Genomic DNA, 26,978 nt, shown 5'->3' on the forward strand with positions numbered 1-26,978 from the left:
TAAGATTTTAACGTTGTTTTACTATTATATCGTTCATATAAATATCTATTATATCAAAACATCCTAAAATGCTGGCTGGTTTTTATTTTTGTGATTCAAATATTTGGCAGTATAAAAGCTTTTTTTTTCACTGCGTTACGTAAACTTTAATAAATGGTTAAGTTCCGTATTGAAACTTGTATAAATATACTTATATGCCAATAAAACTTATACGAGATTATTAGATTAAGCTGTAAAGTCAAAGTGAAGCAAAAAGTTTAAGTAGAATGTGTAGAGTTAACGAAAAACATTAATATAATTAATAATTATCTTTGCATGTCTTTGTCATGGTTTCCCATCACCCAGTTTATTTTTATAGTTTTTGTTTGTTTTTCACGAAATTATTTTTATCATCTTTCACAAATTTCTAAGGTATTTAAAATACAAAATAAAATTAATTCTACACTAGTTTTTTCTATTTACCACATTGTTTGTTGAAATGATTGTTTTACTAAATTTTTTAGGATATTTTTTTGGAGGAGCAACAAAAGTTAAAGCGTCAAGTTCAGAATGAGCGTGAAAAATTATATCATAGAGAAGAAAATGTTAAAGAAGATTATATAAAAAAATCAAGAGAGTTCAATACTCAATTTGAGCGACTTAACGCTAGAGAAGAAGAACTTTCTCGTCGAGGTGAGATATTGTTAGAGGAGCTAGCTGAAGTTAAAAGAAGAAGTGAAAAGGTGAACATTTCTAATGCAGTATATTTACACTTTTTTAACATTTTTGAGAATTCAATGTGTTGATGCTGTCGGAAAAGTTTTACGGAAATTACTATAAAGTATTAGTTGTGTTATTCAACCTTTTAAAACAAAGCTTTACAATGAAAAATTGCATACTTTATAACTTAACCTTAACTTTTAAAAGTTAGATGATTTAGAAAAAGAAAATGCAAGTAAACGAGAAGAGACTGAAATTAAACTGATACAAGCTAAAAAGAGGTTTATGGAAGTTGAAAAAAAAGAAAACCAGCTTAACCTGCTAAATGACGAGCTTAAAAGAAAAAAACAGGTATAGTAACACTTGAGTTTTAAGTTTAAGTTATCTAAGTTTCATTATGCTTATATTGCTTAGCTTAATAAAATCATTTTAAAACTATTAAGTTTTTTTAATTGTTTAAAATTTTTAAGTTTATAAAGTCAATATGTACGTTTACATTTAGTTATCCAAAAATGGTAGAATGAAATGTTTGTTTGTTATTTTATTTTCTTTGTTAACTATACGCGCATGAATTAAGTGTAAAAGTTTTTAAAGTTTTAAATGATTGCCAAAGTAACTCTTTAAAAGAATACCAACTTTTATTATCTCTTACCATTTAAAGAAACATAGTTTTGATATTTTTTTGCTTGTATTTCATTTTGTTTTCAATTACTTATTTTTCATTAAACATAAAAGTAAACTTTATTGCCTTAATTTTAGATGATTTAGCAAGAGTTGTAGCTCACAATAAATTACAACTTAAATTAAAAAAATTCGTCAATTTTTTCTTTAATTATAAATAAATTACTAAATAAATTTTCATATGAATCTAAGTTCACCAACAGAATTCCAAAACGTAAAAAATTCCTATCGGGGTATAAATAAATATATCTTTCTTGGTTGAGTTTATTCACAAACTAATTACAAGAATGATAAAGTCTGTAACACAAATCATAACTAAAACTAGGTAAATACTTCTACATCTCCCCCCAGATTTTATCTACAAGGAGATAAAACGGAAAATTTACCCAGCAAAACAAAATTTTATTTTAAACAACTTGTTACAACTTAAACGCATTTTTCAGGTCTAAAATTCAACGAAATTAAACTAAAAAAGACAAAAACATTTCAAAAATTACGATTAACTTAGTTCACTAATAAATGATTTGTTAACAAACTACAACTTAAACAAACAAACTGTAACAAAAAAATTGAGACTTAATCTTTACTTTCTTCACTTAGTCGCTGAATACAAGCATTTAAAAACTTAATTGCTTCACCGATTCGAACTTTTCAGCTTTGAAGAACGAAACCACACGTCATTCATCTAACCATCTTGAAACTTCACTTCAATTGCTGATAAACATCTTTATCATATTTTCGACTTTAAACAAAGTAGAAGGTGCATTACTGATAGCATTGAACACTGACGAAATACTGCTACACTTATTTCTCAAATACTCGATACCAACAAACAGTTCGAATTTTTGAAAGTCAATCTCGCGTCCTCATCCAAGATCACTTTGAACAGATGGCTGTTAGACTAGTCTGCTGCAAAGTCAACTACAAACTTTAGGACGTCACCATTGGACTGAAACTCATTCATTAGACCATTAAACATTAATTTACATTGAACATTCCAACTTGACAATAAATGAATATCAGCAACATCGGTGGCACGAAGCTTTTGAAAATTATCGTAAAATCTTACACGGAAACGCTGCAAATAATTTCACACACTCATCCCGTACACATTATTGTTCGCAGTAAACTTTGGCTGTCTGTTTGCTTTTCTGTAGAAAATAAAAGTCAAGAAAATATAGATCAAAGCAAATCCGAGCCATTCCAGTTCAACATCAATTTTGAAGAAAACCATTAGTATAGAAGGAAATTACACAATGCTTCACAAAAAGAATCTTCCTTCTATAAAAACATAGAACATTAAAACTTTTCTTGACATCTTTTTCTCAACCTTACAGAAAAGACAAACTTTTACAGTGGTATGTTTGCCTTTCTCAGATAAGGGATACTACTTAAAGATAAGGGATACTACTTAAAGGAGGGGTAAATCTTCTCAGAAACTTACGATTTTGAGCAGTTAAGCGACCTGATCCATCAACTTTGACAACAAATTGATGGCAGTCCTTCACTTCCACCACCACTCCACTATTCCCCCACTTGCTAGGAAAGTTACCTGTTCGATTTAGTATCACAACATGATCACCGCAATTCAGTGGTGGCAACGATTTTGTGTTCTCACTTATATTTTTCAGAGACTTAACATAACAAATACTGATAGATTCTTCCTTTTTATTCCAAACGTCACGCCACATTTTTGAGATCTGCGGGTTATTGTAGGTCATAACACTTTTTCTGACGTAAGGTAATGACTTCTTTAAATTTCGTCGCGATCCAGTGTGTAAAAGTACGTTTTTCTGTCCCTGTACCTCCTTTTTCTTCTCCGCGTTTTTTCGCTCGAACAAATTTTTCCTACGACGTCGGCTGCAAAAGCTATCAAAGTTCTGTGTATACAATCCACCAACTAGAAGTGCATTTGACTCATCAGCATAATTTTGATGACTTTGATAAACTTTTTTACGGGACTTTATCCAGCATTTTTTACAGGCAAAACACTCAATATACCTCATATTTTTACTGCTCCAAACAAATTTATCAGTTGATTTATTACATATGCTACAAGTTGTTTTACCACTTGGTTTTTGTGTGGTTTTCTTTAAGGATTTGCATACATTTGGTGTGTACAATCCACCAACTAGAAGTGCATTTGACTCATCAGCATAATTTTGGTGACTTTGATAAATTTTTTTACAGGACTTTAACCAGCATTTTTTACAGGCAGAACACTCAATATACCTCATATTTTTACTGCTCCAGACAAATTTATCAGTTAATTTATTACATGTGCCACAAGTTATTTTACCACTTGGTTTTTGATTGGTTTTCTTTGAGGATTTGTATGAGAAAACTGATGCTGTAACAGCGGGTTTTGACATTGCATCACGTGCCATCTCCTTTCCTTCAATAAAACCGATTGTCTCATTAACATTTTTCTCATCTAGACTTTCCCATCCTAGCACCTCTTTACGGATATCCTCATCGGCTAAACCTGTTACCATGACATCTTTTAGGATAATGTCTGTAAAATCTATTATTTGGTTACAGCCATCCTTTGGGCATTTACATGTGTACGAGCATGTACTGGCTTTTCCCTTTAAACGGGCAGCAAATGATCTAGTGTTTTCAGTCAAATCCTGTCTTGCACTAAAAAAGTCTGATCGTCGTACAACAACTGAAACAGGAATGACTGCAAGCTGCTTGATCATCCTTAAAAGCTCTTGCTCACTTAAATTTACTACATCTTCATGTCCCTTTAGAATAGCATCGCCTAAATCTTTCTCACAGCACTGGTACAGTTGACGGCGTTTTTCTACATCTGTCATCTCCATGCTATGCTTAAACATAGTCCACTTTTGTACAAATATGTTCCAACCCTCTTCATTGCAGTCTGTCCCTATTCGAGGACGGTCCATCTTTGGAAGCTTTGGTTTTGAAGAATTTGCATTAATGTGTACATTGTTGTGAATGATAAGCTAAGAGGCAATTACAGAAGCATCGACGTCTGGTGTTTCATATGTGCAACTCTCAAGAGGGCATTTAATCACAGGCATTGTTGATTCAATTCAGCTAGACTTTATCATAAATAAATATATCTTTCTTGGTTGAGTTTATTCACAAACTAATTACAAGAATGATAAAGTCTGTAACACAAATCATAACTAAAACTAGGTAAATACTTCTACAGGGTAAAAGTTATTAAATTTGAATTAAGAGCTTTTCAAAATGTTTATGCTATATGCTGTGGCTATTCATGATACAGGTCGATTCAAAAAAATTTCATTCTAAATGCAGTATAGTTTATCGTCCCCGTAACACCTCTGTCTCTAATTCTCTGTCTAGAATCCAAAAAGGTATAAACCAGAGTTCACTGGATTCCTTGAAAAACAAAACTCTCACAAAAAAGACTTATTTCAAGAAAACACTAATGTGTTGCTACCTCTTACGATAAATCGACAAGCTCATGAGTTTTAACATGACCCAGGTATTCCGAAGTTTCAAATTCTGGTAGTTCAGAATTTTTTTAATATATTTTGATAATTTGTTATCAATAGTTTTTTTAATTTAATTTTGTTTTCATATTTTTTGTTATTTGACGTTTGGTACTTTTTTTTTCAACATTTTTTTGAGTTGTGGCTAAAGTAAGATTTTAACTTATTGAAGTATGGCTAACTTTAGCATTTTTGAATTATTTATTTGTTAATAATTTCTTTAATTTTTAACCATCATTTTTTTTATTGGACTTTCTTGTACATTTTTGTTCAAGTTTAAGTTGTATTTTGAGATATGGCCCTTTAAAAACTTAAGTTGTCGTAGTTTGAAATGTCATGTAATCCAAGTAGCCCGTGTTGAAAGGGCTATGTGGAGACAACAAATTCTTACGAAGGACTGGAAATATCCTAACAACTTCTAGTTAAAAACTAGCGCTAGTACTCCAGCTGCTGCTGACAAAGTACTAATTCATGGAATCCGAAAAACAGCTAGGTCTACAAAAAAAGTTTTCATCACCTTTGCAATCTGCTATAAGAGAAATCCTACATAACATAGATGAGCAGCTAGTTAGATGGCTCCACCGCTTTGTCTTTTATATTGTAAGCAGAATATTGTTACCACATATAAAGTCTACCAAATATTTATGATCTCAAAAGCAAATGAACTATTTAAAAACTGTGTAAATATATCTTTGGCAGCTCCTTGGAAAGCACTAAGGCAGTGAAGGCATACCGGCGGAATTATACATTAATCCATGTTCTTCTTATTACGCCTTTAACATAAAGCTTTGATTAATATTGGAGTGAAAGTAACATGCCACAAGATACCACCTAGTTAACAAAATGGTGCCAGGTCAGATTGCAATAGCTACAGGGCTCCTTGCTTAGTATCCCTTGCAAAAATTTTGCACAAACTATACTTCTTCGCTTACTAAAATTAGCTAAAAGAATTGCAATTTGGATTTAGATCTGAACGCTCCACTACTGATATTATTTTCTCTGTGCGAAAGCTGCAAAAGAAATGCTTAGAGAATAGAACATTCCTTTTTCTGTTGCTTTCTTCGACCTTACTAAAACTTTCGATTTAGTAAGTAGAGAATAACTGTTTTTAATATTGTTGTAGATTGACTGTCCTCGAAGCCTTTTTAACATTGTAAGTTCTTTCCACGCCAATACGGAGGAAACTAATGTTTCTGATTCATTTTTAATCAAGAATGACAAGATTTATAAATAATTCTCAAATCGGTTCATGACACAGTCAATTGTTTTTCTTGTGATTTTTTCCCTGCATCAATAGTTACAAAAAAATAAATAAACAATGGTTTAAAAATCTACAAGTTTTTTGCATACGAGTTCTAATCGATTTCGGACAACAGTCCTTCATCAGTGAACTTTAAACTAGCAGAACTAAAACACATTCATGCAACTTAGTAAATAAAAATAAATATTATGACGTAGTAGTTCAAGACTGTGTATAAAACCAAATTTTTAAAAGCTAGACGATTATTTACATTATAATGATATTTTTGTATGTGAAAGTATATCCAAATGAAATGAATACAAAAACAAACACTTTACCGATATAAACTTTAAATTAAAAACTATCTTAGTAAGGAACTGTTTGATGTAAGTTATTGTTAATAAATAATTACTGCTATCGGCTAAATAAATATAAAATAAAAACTTTTCCCAAACAATACTTAAGTAATTTCAAAAACCTATATTAATAAGAAACTGTATCTTACAAACTTCTTATCTTTAAGAAATAGTATTATCGATGAATAAAAATAACTATTTTTAAACAAAACCTAAGTAAAACAATAATAAAAGAATTAAATTAAGAATTAAATTAAATTGTTTTAACAGCAGGTTATTTTTCCAAAAGTATTGTTTTTAAAGTTAACATTTTATCAAATAAACAAAAGAATTAAAAACTATTCTAAACCAAAAATTATTCGTAGTAAAATTATCCTATTAAAAATCGGTTATTGTAAGATTATTGGTTTAATAAGTTTGCTATTATCTATAAATATTTGTAAAATGTGTATTTGTAAATTGAAAATCACACCATCCACGCTCCATTTACAAATCAATTGTATTCGGAGAGTCAATAAGACTAAGAAGATTGTGCGAACGTGACAATGATTATTTAGAAGCACTAAAGTCTTTAAATGATAAATTTTTAAAATCTTGCTTCTGTAAGGGTTTAGTTGACGATATGATTAATATCACAGCAGAATGGAAAGATCGGTTTGGACCTCCAATGAAGAAGGCAAGAGAAATTAACGATACTATAAGTGTTTGGACGACAAACTTTCCAAAACTATTAAAACTCACCAAGAAAGAAAGAGAACTAAACCCGAATTTTTTAGTGGCATATAAACGTCCACAAACAATTGCGGCACTATTAACTAACTATAAGATCCAAGCCCATGAAAATAGTGTAGGAATTGGTGGATCTCACCCTTGTGTAAAATACTTATTATGCAACCGAGGGGGAGTAGGCGGAATGGTTAGAAAAACTAGATTAATAGAATCAAAAAGTGGTAAAACAACTGAATTAAAAAAGAATTTGAATTACAAAAATTTTGGGATTTATGCGGCAAAGTGCAATGTCTGTGGTGAGCACTATGTGGGACAGACAGTTACGTCTTTTTCCCAAAGATGGTGCTCTCACAGACACAACTGGAAGATAATGACCCCAGCGTGATAAATGATCGAGCTGCACTCAAACTTCACTATGCCAACAAGCATCCAACACCGAGCAAAACCTTTGAAGAAGCATATTCAATCACTTTTACAGACTCAACAAGCAACCATACGAACTTAGATTAGTTAGAGAGTAAATGGGTTAACTTATTACAAGCATAAACATAAGTAAAACAATACTACCTTTTTATAGATAATAGCAAACTTATAAAACCAATAATCTTACAATAACCGAGTTTTAATAGGATAGTTTTACTAAGAAATTTTTTTTTCAGAACAGTTTTTAATCCATTGTTTATTTGATAAAATGTTTACTTTAAAAACAATATTTTAGGAAAAACAACCTACTGTTAAAACAATTTAATTCTTTACTAATTCTTTTATTATTGTTTTACTTAGGTTTTGTTTAAAAATAGTTATTTTTATTCATCGATAATACTATTTCTTGAAGATCAGAAATTTGCAAATTACAGTTTCTTATTAATATAGGTTTTTGTAATCATTTAAGTATTGTTTGGGAAAAGTTTTTATTTTTATATTTATTTAGCCGATAGCAGTAATTATTTATTAACAATAACTTACATCAAACAGTTCCTTACTAATATAGTTTTTAATTTAAAGTTTATATCGGTAAAGTGTTTGTTTTTGTATTCATTTCATTTGGATATACTTTCACATACAAAAATATCATTATAATGTAAATAATCGTCTAGCTTTTAAAAATTTGGTTTTATACACAGTCTTGAACTACTACATCATAATATTTATTTTTATTTACTAAGTTGCATGAATGTGTTTTAGTTCTGCTAGTTTAAAGTTCACTGATGAAGGACTGTTGTCCGAAATCGATTTGAACTCGTATGCAAAAAACTTGTAGATTTTATAACCATCGTTTATTTATTTTTTGTAAAATAATCAAGAATAGAAAGAAATAACATTGTGTTTTTTCACCAATTATTTTGGGGATTTTCCTTTCTTTAAATTTATAGCAGGAGTAGGTAACGTACGACCCGCGGGCCTTATTTTATTTTGCTAAAAGCTTGTAGAAAACAAATATAGTTGAGTTTTTTCTAACTTATATTTTGTAATGTACTCTTAATTCGATTTTGATGAAACAGTAGTGCTGTAAGAATTATCTGCTTGCTCGTTTAGAGACTTTGAAAAAAGAAGATAGTGTAGCGTAATGCTATATAAGCCGAGCGCAGCTTACATATAACAGTTCTTTTCAGTAGAACGTGGATAAGTAAATTTAGTTCTAGTGTATCGTAATTTATTCTATATTGAAATTATATAGTAAGTTATACATTAAGATCATTAAGAGTATTAAGAAATAATTTAATGTATAGTTTTATTAGTACTTACCAACTTAGTATATAGTGATTTTAAATGAATTAATGGTTTGAAGGTAGTCTGCCTTTTTTATATTTGAAACTGAACAGCTTTGAATAATTTAATTTACATACAATAAATTAGTACTTAAATATGTAAAACTTTTAAACAATTAATTGTAGTTTATACCTTATTAATATATAATATTTTAATTTGTTTTAAAATAATCAATTGAGAGTTCTCAACTTAAGTAGCTTAAAGGAGATTAGTTTTGTTTTATTTTCACAGTTTATTATAAAGAAAACAATGTTTAACACTTATATTATTATATATAAGAGGTTATCAGTAGCTTAATATTTTTTCATGATACTTAAGCAACTGAAGATCTCTTATATATGATAATATAAGAGTGAAACATTGTTTTCTTTATAATAAAGTATGAAAATAAAACATAACTTATTAATATATATGTAATTAAAGTAAAATAAAGTTTCTTTGAATCTAAGTAGACAAACTATAACTTGAAATTTGTACTTTACTGAACAACTTTACTGTACTTTACAAAAACTCACAAACTAAGCTATTTAAAAAAATACTTTGTCAAAACTTTATGAAAAAGAAAAAGCTTTCTTCTGGTATAAAAGATTAAAGATAAAGTTTTATAATATAAAAAAAAACTTCTTTCATAATAAATAAAAAATTAGAAGAAAAATGACCAACTGATACTCTTAAACCATGGACTAAATTTTGTACCTACACCATCATGGTCAGATGAAATAGAAAAAAATGAGTTTAAATTCCTTACAGAACATATACCAAGAGCCCAGTGGAAAGACTTTCATGAAAGTAGAGACATAGAAGAAGTAGAACAAAAAACTCTTATCCCAAATAAATTAGAAATTCCCACACTATCTTTACCCCCACAAACAGTCAAAGCAAAGAAGTAAAACATTACACAAAATTGATACACAGGAAAGTAAAAGACCTAAAAGAAAAATATATAATTTAAATTTAAAAACAACTTAAATAATGAAATGAATACAGCACTAAAAGAGTCAAAAACATTAGTTTATCTAAATAAAATAGTCATAAGTAACTCAGGTAAAGATAGAAAAATCATAATTTTAAACTATGAACACTATATACAATATACATAGTTTCTGAAGAACTGAACATTTTTGAAGTAATTAGTATAAAAACACATATTTAATTAATTTCATTAACCAAACCAAAATAAAAGCAGAAATTATATTAAAAAGTTAAAAAAAAAATTGATGTAATAGAAGAAAAAATAATATTTTATATAATTGGTAAAAATACTAACAAAAGCGGAATACTAACTAAAGTTATAAGTCCAAAAGCAAAATGTTTAAAAAATAATAACACTGGCCATTTTTTCCCAACCTTCAAAACCCATATATTAAACCCAGAACAAGTTAAAACAATAAACATAAGATATATACCAACAAGAATGATTTGGGCCATAGGCAAATCTTTCCTATCTAGAGTCACCACCATGCTCCAAAACGTAATAAAAAACATTACAATAAAATATTGTAAAACTGAAAAACATGAAAGCTGCAAGGACAGTGACCAAATACCTTAATGTTTATTTTAATTGAAAAAATGAAATAAAAGGAGAGGTTAATGTAATCACAGCAGATATAAAAAACCTATACCTGACCATTTAAGATTAACATATAAGAGGCCAAAAACACTAAAGAATTTATTAAAAAAAAAAAATTATAAAAAAAGAATACAATGCTTAGCCATAAAACAGCTGAATGTCGAAAGTGTGCATTATGTGCAAATTTTGAGAGTTATAAAAAAAGTATGATGAATAAAAATAACGCAAAAAAAAATGAAAATAAAACAATAAATAAATTTCAAAGATTATGGAATATATGCTGCAACATGCAATATCTTCAAACAAATGTATATAAGTCAAACAACAAACAGTTTTACTAAACGATAGAACACACACAGAAACATTTGGAAAAATAATAAAGTCAAAACAAATCATGAACATACAGACCAATTTGCTATAATTCATTATAAAAACTTGCACAAAGAAAACATACCAAAAAAAACAAGAAGAAGCATATAATGTAAAAATTTTAAAAAACCAGTAAAAAAAAATTAGATTTTTTTGAACAATGGTGGATTCAGAAAACTAAATCAAAAATTAATTTAAACAATGTGTTCAAACAATAACTCAAGCTATACAACTTTTTTTAAAGTTCTGTTTTAGGGGATTTTTTAGTTTTCGTAAACAATAATTATTTACAGTAACCTTAGTTACAGTAAAGTTGTTTAGTAAAGTACAAATTTCAAGTGATAGTTTGTCTACTTAGGTTCAACGAAATTTTATTATTTTTTTTATTTGTTTTTAGATATTGATAAGCTACTTTCTATACTTTACAAAAAAATTATTTGCAGTTACTATAACTTTTTCAAAATGCACAAATTTTTTAACCACTAACAAAACTAAAATCAACGTATTTTTCAAACTTAGCTTACTGCACAAATACCTTCATTATTACTACGTCATAATACTTATAAAGTTATAACTTTCTGTAATTTACATTTAGTAAACTAAGCTTTACTGAAGTTTATGAGATAGAAATACCTCATAAACTAAACAGCTGTATAAAACTGTTGTTTATTATATAATTAAATAAATATTAATAAGCCCTAAATTACAGTCAACTGTTCAACGTTTTTACATACTTAGGTATTATCTTTATTAAATTTTAATTCCTTAATTCCTAAAATGTATTTAACTTAGAATTTATTTATTATATTTCTCTAAATTCTAAATTATTTTCAACAGAATTGAAAATTTAATATAACGAAACATCTCTGAATCTGTTATATTTTAATAGAGTTGAGACAACAATATTCTAAGGTTTTTTTAACCAGTTTTATTGTATGTAAATCTATTTCTTCAAAGCTGTCCAATTTCTAATATAAAAAAGGATGACTACCTTCAACCATTCATTCATTTAAAATCACTATAGGCTTTAAATCTTTCTTAAGACCACTAGTTTAAGTTCAAATAACTACTGGCTAGTTTAGTCACTAATAAAATTTATAATTTTCAGTAAGCTACAAGTACTACTAGTAGTAAAAAACCTAAGACACTTTTGGTCTCTAGCATTACGAATCTAGTTTCTAAGCACACTACGCGTGCACAATCGGGTTGAAAAAACGTCAGCTACTAGTAGGCATACTTGTAAAAGTAATCCTGAGTTTAACCCAGCCTCTGACCGACTTAATGTGTTAATAGACAATACTGTTTAATTAGAGGATCATAGTGCTTTAATTGATCTTTAAAAATAACTTTTCTTTAAAGAATTTTTTATTACCTTTAACTATCTATTAATTTTTATTTTAGCGAAAATTTTTCTTTTATTAAGTACGACCCGCATTTTTTTTCTTGTAGATACGGCCCGCCGACTATTAACTTACCAATTCCTATGTTAAAACATCTTTTCTGCTCATCATCTCTGGGTAAAAAGCTTCTTATAAGATTTGAAGGACTCCTATCAAACCCTACATGCCTTTAAGCAAAACAAAAAGTGAAAAAAAATTCAACGTATGTGATTTAGTTTTGTTGATGTTACTGCAATCGTAACTCACCTTGCGAAAGATCTGCTAAGACTATTGTCTTAGTTTTTCTCTACAAGCTCCGATTTTGGCCTTATTAGCTCAGCTGTCTTCGATAGTATATGTTAAACAGTTAAACTTCAGTGTTGTTTTCAAATAATAAATGTTGATACTTTTCAATTATGTGAAAAAAAGTATTACAAATTTAAATAAAATATTTGTTTAGCACATTTATTAGTACAGTACTTCTTTTTTATCTATTATTCAGCTGCATTTTTATCAAAAGTATTACTTTGTGACATATTCCGTAAAATGTAATTATCATTTTCCTAAAAAATGTGAATCAAAAATACACAAACAAAAAAGCATTCAAAAAAGCATTCACATATGAACACAACTGCTATGAAATAACTTTAATTAAGCACATTCAGTTGTATGTTATAAATAAAGTACTCTTATACCTTTTTTAGAAATTTTATTATCAAAAGCAGTTGTTTTATAATTTATTTGTTGTAATAAAAAAAAGTAAATTTAGATAGTCAATTTTATGTTTAATAAATTACGTAGATTAAAAAACTGATGTATATTTAGAACAACTTATTTCGTTTGAATCTTAAAATTAAAGCATATTTGCTAACTATTTTCAAAATTCTTTTTTTAAATGTGATTAACGCTTAAAGTCTTTTGTTACACTTAAACAACAAAAATAAATACAATTTTTTTTTTTTTTTTTTTAAATGGGATCTAGTTTACAAATTAATCATTTACAATAACTAAAAACCATTAACGATTTTCTGTGCAATTCTATAACTTTTTGACTGAGTGTATTGACATTTTTTTCATGAAATGTCTTTTAGTTTGAATCCAAGCGAGTTTTGGAAGGTGAAATAGCATTGAAAGAAGCTGAGGCAATCAAAAATGAGCAAAACCATAGAATACAACAACTTAAAAGTGTCAAGAATGAAATTACTGAACAGAGAAAAAGATTAGCGCAAGTTAGGAAGTTATAAGACAATATAATAATTACATTCAGAAAACTGATATAAAAACACATTAATTAGTATAAATGTATTTAAAAAATCTAATCTGATAGTTATTTTAAAACATTTCTTTCTTAACTTTTAAAGTAGCCTAGGTTGTTTTTAAATTAAACTTCAATTAATTAGACTTTTTGTAATATTGTAAGTTATTGCTATTACATTATAAAGAATTTGATTTATCCCGTTTGCTCTGAATATTTTGTGTCTACTTAAAAAATAGCAATTGTAGGTAATGGAGGTTTTTGGTCATATGGAAAAGTTCATGGTCTGTGTATTTTATTCCATATAAGATTAATTTAAATCAAATTAAAAACTATTACAACATTCTTATTTCTAATTTAGTTCAAGAGTAACAAACAAAATTCTCAAATTGCATTCAAGGAAAAAAAATACTAATTTTTTTATAAAATAATATGAATGAGATCCTCATTTATAACAAAACCTTATTTAAATAACATTTTAATGTTTAATGTAACGTTGCTAGAATATAAAAATGATGCATTTCTTCTAGATTAAATTGACGGAAACTTGATTCAGGGTTGCCACTTTACCTGGAAACTTGGAATTTGACAATTTAGGCAAAAAAAAAACCTTGAATTTGAGAACTTTTTTTTTATCTGGAAAAGCCTCGAATTTTGAACAAAAATCACTAACAAAACCTGGAAAACCTGTTATTTTAACAATTTTCACATGTTCAGTAGTAAAACTTTGATTTGGCTCAAAAAATCTATCAAGTAAATAAAAAATTTTGTCAGCATGAAAACTTTTTTTTTATTAAAAAACATATTTAAAGTAGCCTTACAATATATTTTTAATGTTTTTATACTATTTTACACAGTTTCTTACCTTAAACTTAACTTTAAACTCAAAATAGACCCAAAAATGTGTAAATTTAAAATCTGAAAGAATTATGGAAAAAACGAGAGGCAACCCTGTTGATTTTTAAGAGAGACTGACTAACACTAGATTGCCTAAACATAAATTTTATTTAATGTGTCTAAATTATCGCTAACGGGGTATTCTACTTATACAATGTTAGGGGCCTGGTTTATAACGCAACGTGCGCTGTAACTTGTATAATAGATGTCCCCAAGATAACGAGTAAACTATAGTTGATAAATAAACTAATATGACTTACTAACTATCTAATAAAGGTTTAATAAATGAATTTCTTATACTACTGTTGAACGTAACTCGAGTATTTGGTAATGAATTGTAATTATAATGAAATTGCGAAACAAAAAGGTGATAAAATACTATACAACAGCCGTTAAATCGAATTATCAATTCTTTTAAAAGACTAAAATACATGAATCAAAGAAGCTGAAAACTAAGTGATCGTTTAATTAAACTCAACTTATAAAGCAGTATAAAAGTGAACTAAATTTGCGTAAACAAGATTGAAACCATTCATAAGCTTAGTGCAGCGAAAAGCCGCAATGGCTTAAAAAGCTCACTGCGAGACAGTAAAACTCTAAAAGCCTAGATCGAGCGTAGCGTTGAGTTTTTATACAAATGTGCTCTCTCGAAAAGGAGAAAATGCCAATAGCATTACAAAATGTTCATGTCAGGTCATTACTCTTTCGTTCCTTATAAGATGTTTGTTTGATCCTCTTTTACTTTAAACACTATAACAAGTGTTTGAATTTACCTCTAAAACAAATGTAAATATAAGTTGCATTTTATAGATTATTAAAAGTTCAATAAACTTTTATGGTGTTGTGAGCTGCTGTATCTGCCCTGGTATCCATTTTCTTCTTATTCGAGCGAGTCGTGATTTGTTGTAAAGACAACGGTTTATATTTATTCTTATCCTTATTATGATTTTTAGACATATATGATTTTAATTAAAGTAGGTTTAAGCTAAAATATATTTCTTTTTTAGTTGTGAAATTTATTTACAAAATTATAAGAGAAATAAGTGCATGCAAAAACTACAACACGTGATTGAAAAATAATACAATAGTCAATAGACTAACAGTTTCCTCGAATTAATACTAACTATCGCCCAACAATTGTAGTGAATTTCCGAACTCTTAGTCCCTTATGCGTCGATAGCAACTATTGATTTAATATCTTGAGTGAAAGATTCTCCACGACGTTACTTCCCACAGTTTAACAATGTTTAGCGACGGATGGTTTTTAGAACTGCCTTTTTTAAGAAAACGCGCTGATTTTATACTAATTCAAACGAAGTTTACTCCTTATATAAAAATATGTTTGTTATTTTATAAAAATATGTTTGTTTTTTTAATACTAGAAGCACGTCACAAATATCTGCGCAAAACACTCCACAACATTCGCTTCTTAAATAAATTTATCGAGTGTTCACTACGACAGTGTTTTAAAATATCAAAAACGTTTCGGATACAAATGTACACCGTACAATAGTCTCTTTCAAGTATTGTTAGAAGGAGAGAGTTTGCTGAAATTCCTCAACAGTGTTTCCTATTATTTGTGTACAGTACAGACACTTTCAATATTTTTATTGCTTTTTTCAATAAAAAAATATTTTGCTGTAAATTACTAGTCCTGTACTTGGCAGCAGCTAGTAATCGATTGTTAACCCTTTAATACTATTGGATGTCTGTTAACCCAACTGTTCTATGGTCTGGTCACCTCTTTTTTTAGGTTCTGTTTTCCAAACAACACTTACAAAAACTATGCTCTACCTATACTTCCTTGTCGATAAAACTTTTAAGCAGTGTAGATATTTATTTTATATTGTGTTTTCCTGTTTAGTTTGAAAAAAGAGATGTTGGTAATTAACAAAATCATAATAATAGGCTACCAGCCGAAATTGGCTATGCGTATTGTGCATAGAAGAATAAAAATAAACAACAATAATAAATTATAAACTTAGTGATGCAATAAATAAAACAAACAAATAATAGACTTAAATACTAAAACTAAATACACAAAGTTAGATAAATAAAATATAATAAAATTCATTTTGCTTATCACTTCTTTGTCTGCTTCAGTTTCTTAAACTATTGTTTTCCCCTTTCTTTCATTCTTTGGTGTAAAGTAAATCGCTTTTTGGCGAGGTCATTTGCAAGCAACTCCAACTTATCAGTATGTAGTTATAAAGTTTAAGCTTTTTAGGTCGCGGTTGCATTAGTTTTGGCGACCTCGTTTGCGTTTGTCAACCACTGACACGCCATACAATAGAGACTTCAGAAATCGCTCTTTACCATCCTTAAAACATGACCAAGCCAGCGAATCTACACTGACAAAAGGTAAAGTACATGGTGTTAAGACTAGTACGTCTCAACACTTCCTTGTTGGTGATCTTTTGTTGCCATGCAATTCTAAGGATTCGACGAAGGCATCATAGGTGGAAGGTGTTGATTTTCTTCTCCTGCACGCTAGACAACGTCCATGTTTCGCTACCGTATAGCAGATTACTGCATACAGCGGAGCAATAAACCTTAACATTTGTGCGAATGCTTAACTTTTTGTTTTTCCAAATTCTTGCAGACAAACAAGCAAAAGAACCTGAGGCCTTACCAATACGACTAATTTTCGATATCCTTGTCATTCATCTTGATTGATAGTGAAATATATGTTCCTTGACTTAGAACTTTAGTTTTTATGAGACTTATTGTAAGGCCGAAATCTGAGCATGCCGATGAAAACTGACTCAGTAGTGTCTGCAGATCTTGGGCAGAGTGAGCTACGAGTGCAGCATCATCAGCAAAGAGAAGATCACGTATTGTGATAATCTTCAGATTTTGTTTTGCTCTCAGACGTGCAAGGTTGAAAAGGCGACCATAAGTTTGCGTATGGAGCTTAACTCCTGTAGTTGATGAACCAAAAGCGTGCTTTAACTGCATTGGAAAGAATATTCCAAAGAGTTCGAAAAAGTACGCAGCCTTGCTTTACCCAACTTTGAAGTTTAAATGAATCAGAAACACTATCATCATGTTGAATAGTTTATTTTATATAGTATCTTCCTGTTTAGTTTGAAAAAAGAGATGTTGGTGAACAACGAAGTTAAACTACTAATAAATAACGTAGTTGTTCAAAGTCTTATTTGATCAGAGTAACAAAAAATATATTGGAAATATGATTTACTACAACCTAAACTTAGAAGAAGGAACTTTTATTTCCTTAAAAAACTTTGCAAAAGTTGGAACTTAAAAATTTAATTATTTTTGAACAGTTCTAGGACTAGATGTAATGAACAGTTTAGTTTTGTAGAGATTTTAAAGCTTGATTTTACCCTAAATTGTTTGAGTTTTCATAGGAATATTTGCTAAATCATTTTAAAGAATAAAAACTTGTATATTAAAATAAGCTTGTATAATCTATTTCTAAAAATATAAGTAAGATTTACTAACGTTAAGTAAGATAGTTTACCTTATTTTTAATGTAAATTTAAGAATCATGTCTACTGAAGTACTAAAGTCATTGTTCATAAAATTTTATTTGACTTTCGAAATATTATTGTTTGAGATATACTAGATGGTTTGATTTTTTTGAAAACTCAAGCATACTTTGGATAGTTTTATTAATTTAGTTCAAAATATTGTATGAAAATGGTATATAGCTACGCAATGATTTTACCAATCAATATTTTCAGCTTAATTTTATTTTGACTTCAATTTACTTTCGCTTTAAAGCTAGCAAACTCACAAACTGTGAGGATTTTGTCGTTCAGTAGTTTGTAGTAAAAATTAAACCACTTTTGAAGATATTAAAAAAAAAAAAAAATTAAAAAGGAGAGAAAAAATTGTATTAAATTTGTACAGGTATTTTAACCAAAAATAATATTTTAATTGCAATAACTAAAAAAAAAAAAATCAACTACTAATAGAATCATTAAATTAACTAGTTACCAAAGCAATAAATAGAAAGAAAATAAAATTATAACCAGTTGTTTTCCATTCACTACCCTTAAACATACATAAACGCTTAGAAACAGTAAAAAAAAAGATACTTATGCCGAATGAACGCTTAGAATTCATCCGAGCTAGATGCTTCAGCATAACTTATGGGGACTTTTTAGTTCCCTATTGTAGCTATCGATCTCCCTACACGATGCGACCCTTGGAACAAAAGCTTTCACGTTCCCTAGTCCTGAATTGTTCTGAAAAATCATACTTTTTTCTGACTCGTAGCCAGATTCACTTCTTTCTGACGAAGAATCTCGATACTTGTTATAACTGAAGCTTTGCTTGAAGCTTCTAAGATCCTTCCTTGTAAGTTGTAGGCTTGAATCGGAATTGTAATACCTTCTGTAACTATTTGGTCTCCTATTTCGCTGCTGCTGATTGCTTAATTTGTTGCAGCTGTAGTACATGTAACCAGAGATGTTAAAATGCTAAAAGTTACTATGGTAATTCAGCAATGAAGTGTTTTATTTTTGGTTTGTTTTAAGTTAGTAATTTCACGCTTGAGTAAACAAAGCAGAGCTTTTTAACATGTCTGCATGTAACTATTTCGTAGAGGCGGTTGCTGCAATTTGAAACTTTTGTTATAGATGTGTCTCTTATCTTCAGCATACTGTGAACCTCGAACTGGTTTATTGTTTGGACCTGTAACATTAGCAGCCTCTGGTAAGTTTTTACTACCCATGACAACATCAAATTCAACTACTTCCCCTTTTGTAACTGATTTCATTAATTTTCTAGGGTTATTTTTGATTATGGCACTATAATGGATAAAAATATCACTGTTTAACTCTTCATTATGGATGAAACCATAGCCTTTGCGAACATGAAACCACTTGACTTGACCAGTCAATCTAAAGGCTATAGGTTTTCTGGAAACAAAAATTTTCTGCTTAGAAACTTTTGACTGCTTTTTAGTGGATTTACTTTTCACGTTGGTTGAAACTAAATGGCATGACAAACAATGAGAAGCTTCAACCATCTTTGTAAGAGGTTTTCTGACCCCATCCTCAACTCCTCTTACTGTGTGTAGGACGGGAGCTCGTTTTTTTGGTGGTGTTGTTGCTCTAATGGAGACATAGGACAAGTTGCGACTGAAGCACAATAGTCTGCACTATATCCCAAGTTAGCATGTTTGTGACAAAGTGCGTTCTGTTCGTAATTCGTGCGCTTGTTATACCCTTCCTCGAAATACCCCTGACTACGATTGTGTTCATAGCTGCGGAAATGTTCCCTTTTTTGTGGGATGTTCTCATGCCATTTTTGTTTGTAAGAGTATCTCTTATTGTGCTGGAAACGCTGAGGTTCGTATGAAAAGTTTTTAGCATTTTCAAAGACCCTCTGTTGTTCAATATCGCATATAAACTCCGTGCGCCTAATAAACTCATTATATTCGAGCCCAAAACATTCCTTAATTTTGTTTTTTAAATTATTAGGGGCATGTCTGTGCATAAAGTATTTAATTCTGTCTTCCTCTTTAGACTTTGCCCATTGCTTAGCTGCCAAAAACAAGTCCTGGAATTGAACTGGCTCTGGCCATGTTGGGCTTGCACCTAATATACGAGGTAATTTGCTACTTTTGCCTTGTAAAAAGTTAACAAGACTGTTAAACGTTCTGTCTTCGTCATGTGTTTCAACAAAGTCTATTATATCTGAACGGGGCCAAATTCTCTGGAGAATTTCAAACTTCTCCATTTCAGAGGTTATACCATAAGCCGTACACCGGTCTGCAAAAAAACGTAACTCCACAGCCGGATCACGTACGGCATCAATTTTTTGAAAAAGCTTACAATTTTCAAGAGTTTTTTCTTGAAACTTATTTGTGTTGACATTTCGCCTAAAGCGTGCGAGGTTGTTAAGGGTGAGGCCGCTGTCATTTATGGTCTTATTTGTATCTAATCTCCTATAAATTGCTTTTAGTTCATTTTTTAGTTTATTTTTTTTCTCTAAAACCTTAGCTTGCTCTAATAAGTGAGTTTAATCCTCAACGTCTAAATCAACTTCATCTAAAGCATTAAAATCTACAATTTAATTATTTTCCCTAGTCTGCGCGCTTACTTCTGTATCATGAGCGCTGTTTATGGTCGCTTTAATATTGCTGGGAGATTGTGAGTTCGATATCAAGTCAGAGTCGCCATTGAAGTCAGCAGATACTGTTGGCTCAGTATCTGCAAGACCCATTAACTTATTTTTTTGTCTTAAGCCCTTCTTAGTCTTAATCATTCTAATGGTATAGTAATCACTTAAATAGTAGCTTAAATTAAAAACAACCGGTTATAAGTTACACAGCACAGTTTAATAAACAATATTTAATAACAAATGTGATTTAAAAAATACGTATTAACTCAAGTAAAATTATACAAAAAGTTGATAAAGCTAAAGAATAATTCAATAATTTCTTTAATAAGCAACAAAGTTTAATCTATAATTTGGTACTTTCTTTTAAAGCAACAAATTTACAAAAGTTCAAACGCTTACTGAATTCCACTCAGAGATTCAATTCAATAAGGTAAATGTGCTGTCATCAATCAGAGTTCATCAATAACTGACCGTTGCTACAACAAGAATAGCATTTTGTATTAAAAATGCGTCGTTAAGCAAACGTCATAGTGCTTTAATAAATTTAAACTTGTCAGTGTTTACAACTAGTTATTTTGTAAACTTATTAACTATTATCACAACGCAGGGACACATAGCGATTACAATAGTTAGTGTTGATTTAAATCTAGCTTTTGTAAAAAGTATAAAAATTATTCAAAACAACACTGCTGATCTATTATAATAGACAAAAAGTATTCTTACTTAATCGTGCAGTTTAGTTGCAGATGAAGATTTTTTTTATGTTAAAATATTTCTTTTAAAGTTATGATCTTTTAAAGTCATTTGGAAACGTAAATTGTGGAAGTAAGTATAAGTCCAAGTCTTGTATTTAGTAAGCAAAGAATTTTATGAAGGTATATAGTACATTTAGTTTCAATAAAATAATTTTTTGTTTTTTGACACATAAACTTTTAATTAAGTTTATTGTTCGCTTTGAATAGTTGCAATCGTACTAATACTTAGCAATGGCTATTGTAATGCAAGTACTGGGTTGTGGTACTATTTAAAAAAATAGTTTTAAAAAATATTCGTTGCTTTTTTTCTTTTTTTTTTGAAGATAAAAAAAATAACAAGATCATAAGAAATCTTAAGTAATGGTTGTATTCAAATAAAAAACAAGATAAAATTTTAAATTAAATTATAAATAAAACCTAAAGCTTAGCCTTTTAGAAACGATACAAAAAGTTGTAAAAACTACTGTGAAAGTGTACTATAATGTTCATAACTTTTACAAATACTTTTTTTCACAAAACTTGAAACCATCTGTACTTTTCTAAAAAAATATGCAGTAAAAAACAGTTTTATAAAACTCTTTTATATAAAGTGTTTACTATTTTAGCACTATAATTTTTTTATTTGCTAGTATCTATAACTTTATAAGTGTTTATTTAGCTCATATTATCGTTTTATTTAAAAAAAATTGGTTGTTTTGGATGTTTGCATTCGATTGCGAACAAACTAGTGAATATATAAAAGTATGAGAAAAATAACGATTCAGATTAAGGCTAACAATAAAAATATTTTTTTTTAGTTGAGTTCCTTGTGTAGTAATTTTTTGATCGGTAAAAGTAGAGATTAGAACTCGGTTAAAAATAGCATTTAAATTCTATAATAATACTAATAAAACGAGCTTGGTAATTATTAGTTTTAGCTTTTTAAAAATTATTACTATATTTAGGCTTGTGAATAAAGTCTAGCTAGCAACCATTTTAAAACTACTAAATTATCTAAAATAACTACGTTTTTTTATGTGATTCTGATAACATATTTCAACGGATAACAACAATATATAATTACTTGAGGAATAAAAGATATTTAAAAAATACGTATAGATGTGACTTTTATAGTTACAAGTAAATTTTATATGAAATAGTTTTAATACACCAGATACTTTTAGAATATTTGTTTATACATTTCAACGACCTTGTTTTGGTCGTTTCTTTTTTAGAAAATACCATCAATAATTTATATTATGAACATTTTAAATCTAGCTAATTCTTTTCCATATAAGTCTGGATATATTTAAAAAGAGATATAGAAGTAAGGATATATAGTTTTATTACCTATAACTTTTTTTTTAAGTTTTAAAGCAAAAAAGATTGTTTTTTTTGTAACTTGAATTAATCGAGTATAATACAAAAAATATTTACAGCTTTATTAATACTTAATTGTAAATAACTTCTTAATGAGATGTTTTAATATACATTTTTTTACCGTAGTTTTATTTTTATTGCACATTACTACTGAAATGTTTTGTGTTTCTACTAATATATACATTTAAAACGTTATATAGGTTTTAATTAAATACTAAAAGTGTTTATCATGTTTCATTGTATAAATATTATATTTTTTATATTACATTTACAAAATACTACAACTATTTTTTATCCAAAAAAATATGCTTGTTTTAAGTTCTATTATAACTTCTTTTAGTAACTATTTTTGTCCATGCGAAATTTACTCTGAAACTAGTGTAAAAACAAATGAAATAGATAACTTTAACTTGAGTTTATTTGTTCTCTCAACAGTTTAAGTTTACTATCATTTAAGAAAATAAGTGTCCAAAGTCTTAGTAAATAACCGTTTAATTTTTAAACATCGTTGTATAAACTAATTTAACTTAGTAATTAAAAACATTTACATACCTTTAAAAATATATGATATAGATATTTTAATTGGAATAAAATAAAAACTCTCAAAGCTGTTTTAAATAAAAATAATTAGGCTAAACTAGTACTCAAGTTTAGGTTACGTTTAGTATATTTTGAAATTTGCGCAACTAAATAAAACTATTAAGTTGCAAGGTTGTTTATACTTAACTAAAGATATATGCTTAAAATTTTGTAAACGATAGCTTGTCAGGTTTAATTTTAGGATTAGTTGTTTTTATCTTATCTTTGTGCATAAAAGATCATGTTTGTTTTTAGACCTGTCTTTATCGTTTCTATTTGTAATACCATTCGTGGAGAGATTTTTTTGAAAAGCTTTGTAATCATACTCATAGCGCGTCTTTCTCGAACGAGTTTTGCAATTAGAGTTTTTCCTGTATGCTACTTTTTCGTTCTGGTTATTTTTACGAATTCTGTAGAACAATTCTTTCCTTTTTGAATTACGTCTTTCAAAAGGTAAAGGAGCTTTACATTCACCTACTCGTTTTATTTTTTTGCAATCATCTCCTGTTTTCTTTGGTTTAAGTTTAAGGGTTAAATTTTCAATAATGTTGTTATTATACTGATAATTAAACGCATTTGACTGGTCGACTGCTGTCAAATATTGGAGCCATTCTTTCCAATATGTAAACTTTTTATTTCTTTTGTCCCGTTTATTACATTTCCAGTTAATGTTGAAGTTTCTTCTTTTGAAATCATTTTTGCCAGATTTGAGCATTTTAAAGCGGTTACGTATATTTTTTTTATCATTTCCTTTATCTTCAGAACAACTAGAATTTGAGTTGTATCTTCCATAATAATTCGGTATTTTACTATTCTTGTTTTTCTCACTTCTTACATAAGTTTGTACCATCTGAAATAGTTTTTTTAAAAGTTTTTACTAAAGTTAATTGAATTATTTTAAAGATTTACAGAACAAACCTGTTTTGTATTTCTGTTTGGAAACACCATGTCAACGGCAGAGATGTTGACGGCTTTGCAACTTGGGCACTTATTATTCGGGGAAGATAACAAAGCATCGGTTATACATTTGTAGCAAAATGTTTTTTGGCAGCATTGTGTTATCGAAGCATCATGAATAAGTTGGTTACATAGTTTACACATAAGGTATTCCGGAACATCTTCTTGTTTGTTGATATCGTATTCTGATGTTTTTTTATTTGGTAAAAAAGGTGGTAATTCTTTTTTACCTTCATGATATCCTTCTCTATAGAAAAAAAAAAACAAATTTTCTTCGTTAATCTAACTAAAATTAGAAACTGAAGTTTACATTAAAAGCCATTGTATTTAAACTACTACTTTTAAAATAATATATTTTTAATAAAAAAGAAATAAACAAAACTTATCGTTCTCTCTTATAATTGATTGTAATTTTTATTACATTTTTACCATTTTGTTAAATTTCTGAGATGCTTTTTATATATTCATACACACAAATTTGTCAGGAATATTTTTATTACTAATAAAAAATACTTTAATATAAAACTATATGAACACTTTATAACTTATTTAAAGTATTCTTTTAATACTTCAGTTTGCTTAAGTTTATCTTTTTTTTTTTTTTTATGAACGGGTCAAAATTGCACGAAGACAAAATTGCATGAGGGGACTAAATTACACGAAGACAAAATTTCACGATGACAAATTAGCACGAAGGGACAAAAGTGCACGAGGTTAAAGAGTAAAAAAAACTAAAAGATAAATTGAAATAAATTAAATAAAAAAACTACCGACCGAAGGTAAGAGGTAACAGTGATAGTAAAAAAAAAACAAATAATAATAGAAAAAAAAATAATTAATAAAATAAAAATAGTTACTGAATGAGGGTTAGGGGTAACAGTGATAATAAAAAAAAGTTATTTAGAAAAGAAATAAAAAAGAATTAATAAAAAAATTAAATAAATAAATCAACCCGTGCAAAAATTTCTCCATGCAAAATTGTCTGCTCGTGCAAAAGTAACCCTTCGTACAAAAGTGTCTTCGTGCAATTTAGTCCCCTCGTGCAAATTTGACATCTACCCTTTTTTTAGATATTCTTCTTTATGTACCACACTTTTTTAAAGCTTATAAAATTTTATTGTATAGTCCTGGACAAGACATTAAAAGGTATCCGTGGTGTGCAAATCGACAACCGAAAGGTTTTTTCCTACACTAGGTCCTAGGATCAAACAATTTGAGTACTTTTTTTCGTTAAATAAACATACTTTATTTAAGATACAGACATCAAAGTAGAAAGTTCAGGATTGCAACAAAGCCTGGAAAAACCTAGAATTTGACAATTTAGACTACAAATATCTGGAAAATCCTAGAATTTAGATTTAACACGAAAGATATATCATAAAGATTTAAAAAAAATTGTCATAATCAATTTCTTTTTATATTTAAAAACACATTCAAAGTAGCTTTACAGTATCTTTTCAATGTGGTTATAATAATTAACACAATTTTTAACCTTAATTTACATTTAAACTAAAAATAGACCCAAAAAATGTGTACTTTCAAAAACCTGCAAGAAATTCGGAAAACCTGCAAAAAAATTCTCAAAAACTAGTGGCAACTCTGATAATTTATTTATAGGAGGTGCAAACTAAATCGGATTTTTTTATTTTACTAACAAAACCTTTCAAAAACTATGATAAGTGAGTTTTGCCCAATGTTACAAAAATCCAAATTTATTTATTTACATGTATTGAACATAACCTTAAAATTTGCCGTTCCTTGGTAAAAAGCTTTGGAGAATATAGATTTACGGTAAATTGTATTTAAGATTATTTTACAATGTTACGAATAAGCGATAAAAAATAACACTCACACACATGCAAGTCAGAGCTCGAAGGTATGTTTGCAGGCCAAATTTTATTAGTTATATAAGCGTTTATTTACAGTCTTCAGCAATTCTTACTGACGTCAGAGCCAAGCTAGGACTTGAAACGTCTAATAGTCCGCTTTCGTTGAACTACAATAGAAGTTTCTACTTGAGAAACGGTTGTTAAAAAACAACAAAATCTGGAAATAAATACAAACCAATATACACTTGCTTTAGTTTTTCGGCGATTCTTACAGGGGTCAATGACTCACTGTAGAAGTTTAGAGCTCAAAAAACGGTTGCAGCGATCAACGAAAGCTGAAAAGTGTATTGAATTACACTTACTTTTGTTTCTCAGCGGTTTTTACTGAAGTCAGTGGACTACAATATAAGTGAAATGCTGAGTAACAGTCGCTAAAAAAAAAACAAAAGCTAAACGCATATTATCGCTTAAATACAATCTAAGTTACGTTCACAACTAGACCGAAACACGTTCTGGTAAACGTTTCTCGAGGTCCTGTTTGTTACTAGGTCAAACAATACACGATTTTAACAAACAACAGTGAAATCTTGTTCACAAAGAGTCTAAAAAATACCTGCTAAAACCAAAAAGCGTTTGCTTTAATTGTAACTAATTGTTAATGTTCTTGCCAACAATGATAGCTAACCGAAACGAAAATCGAATGAGCCTGCAAATGCAAAGCGCTCTCGCTTTAAACAAAAAGCTGCGACGCTTAGCTACGACGGAAGTTTTAACATTCTTTTCGAAAAATGCAAAACTCCCTTTTCAAGCAGCGCTCCGCTTTATAATGTGTTAAGCTAAAGTAAAAAAATATTCTCCTTTATAAGTCTCTTGGAACAAGTAGATAATGCTCACAAGCTATTTAAACTTCGAGAAAACTAACTAGACAAATTTTCTGTCCACAATTTATATACTAAACTTAATGGAAATTACT

The 26,978-nt window shown here is 28.8% G+C and overlaps 1 protein-coding gene across 3 annotated transcripts in view; it reads left to right on the forward strand.

Annotated features, from left to right (window-relative positions):
* The window catches only part of LOC145829427 (uncharacterized), an 85,525-nt gene that overhangs the window by 52,662 nt on the left and 5,885 nt on the right, over positions 1-26,978 (forward strand). The window contains exons 19-21 of one of the 3 annotated variants that reach the window (XM_082937208.1): positions 504-722; positions 907-1,050; positions 13,370-13,507. In XM_082937208.1, the coding sequence (XP_082793334.1) occupies positions 504-722; positions 907-1,050; positions 13,370-13,507 (501 nt within the window). Of the gene's footprint in view, positions 1-503; positions 723-906; positions 1,051-13,369; positions 13,508-26,978 lie in introns of those variants that run through there. The other 2 variants (XM_082937210.1, XM_082937209.1) reach the window with 2 other exon arrangements.

The sequence above is a fragment of the Thalia democratica genome, chromosome 2, assembly GCF_965202585.1.
Source record: "Thalia democratica chromosome 2, ktThaDemo2.hap1.1, whole genome shotgun sequence".
NCBI classification, from domain to species: domain Eukaryota; kingdom Metazoa; phylum Chordata; class Thaliacea; order Salpida; family Salpidae; genus Thalia; species Thalia democratica.